The sequence below is a fragment of the Pyxicephalus adspersus genome, chromosome 11 (assembly GCF_032062135.1).
Source record: "Pyxicephalus adspersus chromosome 11, UCB_Pads_2.0, whole genome shotgun sequence".
NCBI lineage: Eukaryota > Metazoa > Chordata > Amphibia > Anura > Pyxicephalidae > Pyxicephalus > Pyxicephalus adspersus.
Window position 1 is genome coordinate 14,110,183 of NC_092868.1, and position 9,325 is coordinate 14,119,507.

Here is a 9,325-nt window from a genome sequence, read left to right on the forward strand (position 1 = left end):
TTACCCAAGTGGACATAAGGGGATTCTTACATTTTATTTCCCATAAAAGAGCAGACAAACACCCTATAATCGTAAATCAAAAGTAGATATTTTCTTGGATTCATTGTTAGCAGTCATATCAGCTAGTCACTTCCTTTTATAACCAAATGGGTTATAGGAATATATACATGTTGGCTGAAAACAAATGAACCAAGCTCCCCTGATGACTAATATTAAATGTAGAGATCTGACATGCTAACTCAAAGCTGGAACTCTCCATTAGCAGGAATCCTGATATTCACAAATTTGAGACCCCTAGCTTAGATACAGTGGAGTGGGACGAATTTAAGACCACTGCAGATTATTTGCGGCTGCTCTGCCCACTACCGTGAGCATACAGCGCCTCCACTGTGCACCTTCCCCTGCCCCCCCCCACTACCCTCTTTTCTGTTTTATCCCTATACAGCACCTCCCCCCCTCCTCTTTCTCTCTTTCTCTCCTCTCTTTTTCTATACTCTTTAATATAAAATCAGCGACCAATGAAACCTAATGGTAGATTGCTTACTGCTATAATGGAAATGTTCTTATGTACGTATACAATTTATAATATTTTCCATTTATCATTCCGTGGCATGCTCTATGTTCTCTCCAGTTACTGGATATGACTATTTCTGTAAAATTGTATGACTTTTCACGCTTTTATTTGCTTTTGCCATCTGTGTATACTGGTTTGAGTTCTGTAATTGTCTGTTTTTATTGGTTGCTAATAAAAAATAAATAAAAAAAAAAAAAAATGTCTGTTTTTATTGGTTGCTAATAAAAAATAAATATAAAAAAGACACAGTGGAGGTATGGGGAGTGGTAGACTTCTGCAGAAAAACTCAAAACTTCCACACAGTAAGGGTTCTTCCCTGGAGTTTTCTGGCAGGGGATTACTTTATAAAGAAAAGGCATTGAAAGACTTTAAGCACCTTTTTGTTTAGATGCACCTGGGATGTTCTGTTGTACTGTAGGCAAATTCAAGCTAAAGTTCAGTTGTATTTGTTCTATAGTACTTGTGTACAGATATGGTGTATTGTATGGATATGCGTACAGCCTAGATCCAAATCCTTAGTTATACATTGTACATTTTTAGTATTAGACTTTTGCAGCGATGTGTAACATATAATACAACTTATTTTTTCTATTCATTTTTTCTTTTTTTTTTTATAGATGTTGCAAAAGCGTCAAGTAAAGATGTTACAGATGCTCTTTCTAGGCAGTTGTCTTGCCCAATGTCCATACCTTTAAGTCATAAAATGACCCTTGAAACAAAGGTACAGTATGCATGAAGCAGCACAGAGAATTGATGATGATCAGTAACTACAGCTACAATATAGGTTCTACCACAAACGGTGGGAGGAGTTAGATGAAGAGCCTTATATTTTTTACCTTTTGATGTGACTGGCATTTATAGAGAATAATGGATAAACTAGTAGAGACAGGATGGATCGGGTACTATAATGACTGCCTTACTTTCTCACACCCTCCCACACCTCTTGTGGCACCCAAGCTGGTAGGAAGCCAATTGTAAGTTGGCTGAATAACAGATTTGCGTTGTGAAAAAGAGCAGTAAAGCATAAGCACAGCAGGGCACAGAACCAAATGTTATGAGCAAATAGGGCTTCCAGCATGTGTGCATAACTACAAACTAGTCATAGTTTTAAAACCTTAACCCACTGATTACCTTTGCACACAGCTGCCCTTTTTACATGCAGTTTCAATGTAGTTGTGCTCATGCATTTTCATACCTCTGGTGGCATTTGTAAGAGATTGTGGATAATTGTTTAAGGAATACACTGTGATCAGACCATACCTCTTTTTATTTTTATTATGAAAAAAACTATTAGGCATGACACATAAACCAAAATAAATCAAACCTTAACAATAAATAAAGATAAAATTACATAAATATTCGCAATCCTGAAGTTCTAAACATTTGACATTTGACATTGTTCACTTTTAGCCCTTGTGATGACTTGCAGACTTTATTGATATTTGGTGAATCTGGCCACTCTTTTTGGCCAAAAGCCTTGTACAAAATTCAATTTTCAGCCTACATTTGTTAATCTTTTAGGCTTCACCTCCCAATGTGCCAGAAGTGGGCACAGTCAGGAAGCAGAGAATGAGTGCTGAAGAGCAGCTTGAGCGAATGCGCAGACATCAGGAAGCTCAAATCCATGAAAAGCCTAAACCTGGTGTGACTGCACAGCGCCAAAATTCTCAGAGGTCCACAACAGGTCCAATTGGTAGTCGGGTGAGTAAAAAATATGCTTTTGTTATTTAAAATATACATGCTTTTTCAGCATTCCACCTGTCGTTGGAGTTGATCTAGAACCATAGTCAGAATGTGGGTTGGCTTATTGGCTCATTGCTGGCCTTGGAGGGGTGTGGTTTTGCTACAAAATACCTAGCTCTAAATGCCTGGCAATGATTTTCTCACATGCCAACTGTATGTTAATTATTGACATCAGGCTCTGGTTGCTGGTTTTACAGCTCAGACAAGTTATTTATAGGTATTTTGTTTTTTACATTATCCACGGAGAGTTTGTAGTTCTTCCAGATCCGCCTCTAAATTAAAATACCAAGTGTAATGAAGGGTGTTTATTTGTACACCGTGGCTACTTCTCAACACTCCACAAACTAATAAACTATTTCTGCACTTAACCACCTGGGCGTTACACTGATGTCTAGATTTCTGTACCAAAAGCGTTACAGGTTTTCATGAATTTTTTTTTTTTAAATTGTAGACCTGTAACTTACAGAAATATGTCCGAATAGGGGTCTAGTAGATATAATGAATAGAAAAAATGTTTGAAACACACAATCATGTAAAAAAAAAAAAAAATACTTTTAATAAAATTAAAGGAAAAACACGAAATTCAGCTTAAACAAGAATACATAAATAAATGAAAAATACTGAAAATGCGATAATTCGGTATACTGTATAGTAATATATTTTTCTAAAACACCTCCCTAGTGTCTGTCACATACCTATAGACAAAACCACATAAATATATTTTCTAATATTTTGGATTGGATTGGATACAGGACTTTGTATTCAATCCAATACAAAATGAGAACAAAATTCAAACTCCCATTATGTATTGGATTGAATACAAATTCCTGTATCCAATCCAATACAAAATACATACTTTGTATTTATTTTTAATTGAAACTCATTCATTCATTTTGTATTGGATTGAATACAAACTCCTGTGTCCAATCCAATACAAAATGAATGAATGAGTTTCAATTTGAATTTCCCGCACACGCGCCGAAGTCATCACGCATGCACAAGAAGCCGGTCGTTTTTTTTTTCTCCTCCGCCGGCCGGCTTCTTGTTTCAGAGATCACCTGGCGCTGGAAGGAGAACGACTTGGGACGATCAGCGGGACCAGAAGACGGCACCCGACGCTGGAGAGGGAGATCGCCGCTGGAGGACGACGCTGGAACACGGACACGACGCTGGATGAGCACAGCGGGACCAGGTAAGTGGGGAGTGAGAAAAGTACGGGGTTATCGATAATTGCAACTTTTTTTAATACGAAAAAGTACGGGCTTAACGGTTGGGAGGTTAATACATATTGTGGTGCTCCCATCGCCCTTACTTACTAAATTTTAGGTATTGCCACACCTATTTCTTATACATGCCAAGCTTTAGGTTCAATGCCCTACCACCCTAATTCTGTGTCCATAAACAATGCAGGCCTTCAGAGAAAAAAAGGAATATATTACCGACTTTTACTAAAAAATATGCTACACCAATTCCACAGGAAAAGTTGTTTGGGTGTATCATCCATGTTTGCAAATTTGCGTACTTGCATGAACACTTGGTTTTTCATTAGACAATTTGGTGGTAAACCTATAAAAAACACCAGTTCTTGGCAGTCTACTGTTAAGAACTTTTATTTACATCCAAGGTCCTTTAAAATTGGGTCCTTGAAAGGCAAGACTTTAGTTATACATTTAATTGTTTATCATTTTTCCTTAAAAAAATGTTGCCGAGTATCACCATATTAACGTCTATAATAAGGTGCTGTCTGTAAAATAAAACGACTGTACACTTTTAATTGCTGCCTTTTCTTGGTACAGCTGAGGTCTTCTTCCTCGGATACTCTCTCAACTGGAACAAACTCTCAACAAACAGAAAAGACCTCTTCAGAACAAAGAAAGCCAGCACTGGTGAGAGTAACTGCCTCATTCTACCCTAGCACTGTGCCCACACAACAGCATGGAAAGACAGGAAATAATAACAAGGGAGGACCATCCCTTGATGTGTCACAGGAGGACCCAACTTATTGTGTTGTGATGGAACCTCAGGGAGAAAGTGTCACCTCAAAAACAAGTCATGAGATCTCTCAAATAGTTAAGGTCACACCTCCACTAAGAACAACCAGTAAGATTGTCACTGCTACCTGCATGCAGATGAAAAAGGATATACCAGATGGCAACTATGACAGGGAAAGGGTAAGAATATGACATCATTTGTACTATTTATATTGAATTAAATAAAGAGAACAAAGTAACAACACTTAACGAATCAATAAACCTAAACCGAATGCATAAAAATTAAACCACTTCTATTAATTAATCCAAAGCTGTCAAAGATGAGGCACATATAGAAGAGCACCTGTATGTAGTCACAATATTCTACAAATAAGCTTTGCTAAAGTTATTTCCTCAAAATGCTCAAAAAAAGGCACGGGGTAAAACAATTTACCATTTAAAAAACAGTACTTTGTACAACTTGAATTAAATAACTGCATTTAGCACTATACTGAGAAGAACATCATGCAGGTACTCCAGTTCGTCAAAGTGTTTCTGAAGTCCACTGTTCGAGACTTGCTTGCAATACTTCCAGGTTTCTCTAGTGTGAGGAAGCATGTATGTTTAGTCCCACTCAATGTGTTTTCTCAGGAAGATCTCAGGGGCAGGGCTTGTGTGGGCACATGTGAACTGTGTCCATAGCACATTGATTTAGGCATCATTACTGCAAACACACTTCCCAAACACTGAAGTCTGATCTTCCCTGACTGGTAAATACCTCAAAATAGAACTAATGCCAAGCCCACTTTACCCTATTTGGATAACACCTATATGTTGGGGAGGTGGGTATACATAAAATGGTTGACTTCTGCTATGGAGTCTGTTTTGGCAAATGTACATCACTGAGTGCCCTTTGATTGTCCTATGAAAGACAAATCAATAGATATCCCAACATCATAACTTTTAATTTATTTACCTTTTCTGTTTCAGGAGACGTCCGAGACAAATACCAACACTGCTTGTAAAAGTGATCAGCAAAGAGCTGCAGAGAAGATGACCTCTGCTTCAAGTGCAAGGTAATGCTTTATCCACTGTGGTCATATGGAAAAATTATTCTATGTATTAGTTGTGTAATTCTTAGGACTGGACAGAAAGTTTTTACTATACTAGCTAGAAATGTATGTGTACTGTTTGTCTCTGCATAATGCTTCTGTTATTTAATTTTGAATGCATTTTTATATTTCAGCCCTGCCACATCCCCTGGGAAATTCAGGCAACTAACAGATGAAGCTTTTACTGCTCCAATAGAGGGGGGCAGAGAGCGTATTATGAACTTGTCCTATACTCTTGCTACAGAGGCCTCAGAGCGCAGCAAAATTATTACAGGTATAGCAAAACATTGAAAATTACTAAAACTAGTGCTTAGCCTGGACAAATATGCAGTGTGAAGTGTCCTAGCACCTTACAACTCCTTTGTACTGTTGCTTGGGACCTGTTTTCTGTGTTTAAGGGTAAAGTAATGAATTGATACAATAAATGTTTGTTTTGGGCCCTGCTGGCTTTTTCTGGATTAAAAATATTCTATATGAGTTGTGTCAGTGGTAAATGTATTAAATGTTTAACACTCCCTCTTTATGAACTGGCAATTTATTTGTCACATTCAAAAAAAAATATTTGGCTGAATTCCTTAAAGCATGAAATAACTTCCAAATAACACAATTTTATGTGGTGTGGGACACTTTGTTCCTCTTGCCCCGGTGATTTATCTGACTAGGCCAATTCAAATCAAATTAAGCGTTTTAAACACAAACTGTTAAATCAAGAAGGTTTTGTATTAGATTGGGGAAAAGTTAAAACTACAGCCAGGTTTTTAGTTTGCTGGTAATATTTTGAATAATGTTTTATTATCTCCTCCAGCCAATTCATTAACTGATGACTATGAGGAAAGCAGTGATGTCTCCTCTTCGGATGAAACCTATCCTTGGGACTTCATAATGCAAGATTCCCGTAGCAGCAAAACATCCGCACTTAAGACATGCCAGTCCAAAGCCACCTCCAATCCACACCAAGAGGAAAGAACCTCCACCAACAAAGATGGAAACTCTTCTCCAGCAGTTGTCCCAGACCAACAGAGTTCTGTTGGAACTTCTAGTCCCGATACTGCCAAAGACAGGCCAAATAAGCGCCTTTTAGACAATCTTCATTATGAGAACTGGCCTGGTCATAAACATGATGGAAACAAAAGTCCCTTATCAGTCACAAAACAGGACAGCAGTGCTCCAGCCAAGTGTAATGGACAGGTGGCCAAATACGACTTCCTCATAGAGGACTTGCATTATAATCCATTAAACATGAGCAAGGTCACTGACTATTGTAAGGAGGAAAGAGAACCCATCCGGATCACACTTCTCCAGTCCAGCTTCTAAAATTGTTTCAAGTGGTTTGTGAATAGACTTTAAAGGGAGGACATGCGAAATACGAATAAAGCTTGCAGGGAAAAGAATGTTAGGTTGAAGTTGGCACAGTTTATGTTCAATTGAGGAGCAGAATTGGAAGTTTTATATGAAAGCGGTATGTTGCAAAGGGTGTCCGAGGATGTAAATAAATGTATATAGGGGATCTCCAAAAGAATTTAGAAGGTGATGGTGTAAAAATGTTGATAGAAAAAAGGGTTTGAAGAAAGTGCCATTGCAGTTCGAGGAATGTGCTGCTGAATGTAGAAAGGAGGTGAAAGAAAGAACCTGGACTTTCCAAGTGTCAGAAAATGCTTTCATGTCTACTAGTGGTGACCCAACCCCTAGTATAAGTACTACAAAGTTGTGAATTCTTTTATAAGCTCCTTAATATTGGGACTTTTGCACTAACTGACTGGGGTATTCCGAAGAAGTAAAACCAAGAACATTGGAAGTGTGGACTTATATTCTTTTGTAAAATTTTACACCTGGTCTAAAAAACTGACAGTTCCGTTTGATTGGCCATTTTTGGCAACACCTATTTTTCTTTATATTTGATTATATTGCATAAACACAGTCTGTTTAGGTAGATGGTGACACTGTGAAGTGGGGCACACTGTACACAAAGAACATTTCATGTTTTGTTTCTTGAAAATTGTTACTTGGTTAAACTGGCAGTGATAAATCAACTGTTTTTTAATTTAACTTTTAGGATTCTGTTTACTAAACAAAAAAATTACTTAGACACTCTGTTATATAGAGTAGAAGAGTATGTTCCAACATTTCTGGTAATTCCATGTGTATTGGTTATTTCAGCTGCATTGTCATATTCTTTTGTGAAAGTAACTGAAGGTCTTGTTTTTGCAAAGTTAAAAGTCGACCAATGGGAATGAAACCCATGCAAAGTTTGCTTGGGTAAACCTGTTTTGTTAACAACTATGTAATATTGGTCTGTCCTATCTGACTTCATTTGAGTAGGTACAATGTCATCTTGACACGGCATAGAAGGCTGTACCTGATTTTTTTTCTTTGCCTCATTCCCCCTTCCACTACTACTCGCCTTCTATAATTCAAGGTTTGGCACCTTACACAGGGTATTTGCGCCGATACTAAGAGCAGCATAGGGGGGAGGTGAAACTTGGTTAGCACTGTGTAAGTTTTAACTTTCTCAAAAGGTGTTAAGGGTGAAAAGTAGAAGTCAAAACAGGAATCTGCTGATTCTTGCCATGTAGCAACTGGTTTGGGTTCATTTGTTTTCTAATCACATGGCCATTTTAACCGTAAATTCATAGCTAAAAGGAACACTGGAAAAGTTCACATAATTATGGTCTATAGTGTCTTTTTTTTTTTTTTTTTGTCAGAAAACCAACCACATCACATGACACAACTAGTTATCTTTTTAAAACCTTTTTATATATCTATGAAAATACCTTTTGGTATTATTTTATTTCTTTGATTTTATTTTTATTGCAGTGTATTACCCAGTGACCTTTTTATATTTTCATCTCATTGTTCTAATAAGGGTTGTGTAAGTTAAACATGAAGTCATGCCTAATTTCAGTGTGCCCTTCTGGACTTGCCTTTACATTAGATTGTATACTAGTATTTTTTTGATACTTGTCACTAAACATAATTTTGACCGTTGCTGCCTTATTCGCATGTCTAATAATATTTGTGTTATAGCCATTCCCTGTGGAATTCTCTGTAATCCTTTTATACATTTTTCTTATTTTGTAACGCCTAGAGAGCTGTGATGACCATTGTTTTGTTCTTAAAATATGAGAATATTGAAGCATGAAAGGGGATGGATCTAAAGCTTTAAGCTGTTTTGTAAAATCCATACAAGGCTGCAATGTGCAAATAAAGCAACAAAGTATACATCGGCTTCATTTTGTGTTCTCTTAATCTATCACAGTGGTGCCCAACTTTTTTTTCATCTGGGGGTCGCTGTTGACATTGGGATAAAACTTGCGGGCCACAATGCAAACAAACATATGAATGTTTAAAAATAGAAAAGTTTTAATTCATAATGAAATTAAATTGAAATGTTGCTTGTCACCATAACACTTATGCACCAAATAAGTGATGACAAATTAAGAATCTGCAATGGATACTTCCAGAGAAATGCAATTCATGTGTCAGATAGCCAAGGGGTAAATGTGCTTAGTACTACATCTTCAGGACCCTACATCTCCCCGTTCATCCCACATTTCCAGTTGCTAACATCCCTCTGTTCAAGAGATCTTGGGGGTCACAGAATGTAAGTGTTTAGCTATGTGTAACAGGCAGCTTGCTAGTCCCTCGCACTGCAGTGAGGTAGTGAGTGGTACCTAGGCGGGGTTCCATGGCAAGATTAAGGGGTAACTTCAAGGCAAACTCACCACCAGTCTGAACGCAGTCTTGAAGTTTTGTGAACTTTAAGGGGCACCACAGTGCATAGACAATTGTCAGTACCCTACTGTTCATTGTCATGAGTGGCCCCCAGGGGGTCCCCAACATGCAGACTCAATTTGAGGACCCTAGTCTTGAAATAGCCCCACTTAAAGTGAAAATATGCCTGATTGTTAGTATTTTATGTTTGTGAC

At 37.6% G+C, this 9,325-nt stretch overlaps 1 protein-coding gene across 3 annotated transcripts in view; it reads left to right on the top strand.

Annotated features, from left to right (window-relative positions):
• The window catches only part of PLEKHA4 (pleckstrin homology domain containing A4), a 102,996-nt gene extending 94,378 nt beyond the window's left edge, over window positions 1-8,618 (top strand). For all 3 annotated transcript variants that reach the window (XM_072425476.1, XM_072425475.1, XM_072425478.1), the window contains exons 19-24: window positions 1,192-1,295; window positions 2,096-2,275; window positions 4,114-4,488; window positions 5,278-5,363; window positions 5,534-5,673; window positions 6,205-8,618. In XM_072425476.1, coding sequence (XP_072281577.1) covers window positions 1,192-1,295; window positions 2,096-2,275; window positions 4,114-4,488; window positions 5,278-5,363; window positions 5,534-5,673; window positions 6,205-6,713 — 1,394 coding nt within the window. In that variant the 3' untranslated portion in view covers window positions 6,714-8,618. The remainder of the gene's footprint in view (window positions 1-1,191; window positions 1,296-2,095; window positions 2,276-4,113; window positions 4,489-5,277; window positions 5,364-5,533; window positions 5,674-6,204) is intronic.
• The last annotated feature ends 707 nt before the right edge of the window (window positions 8,619-9,325 follow it).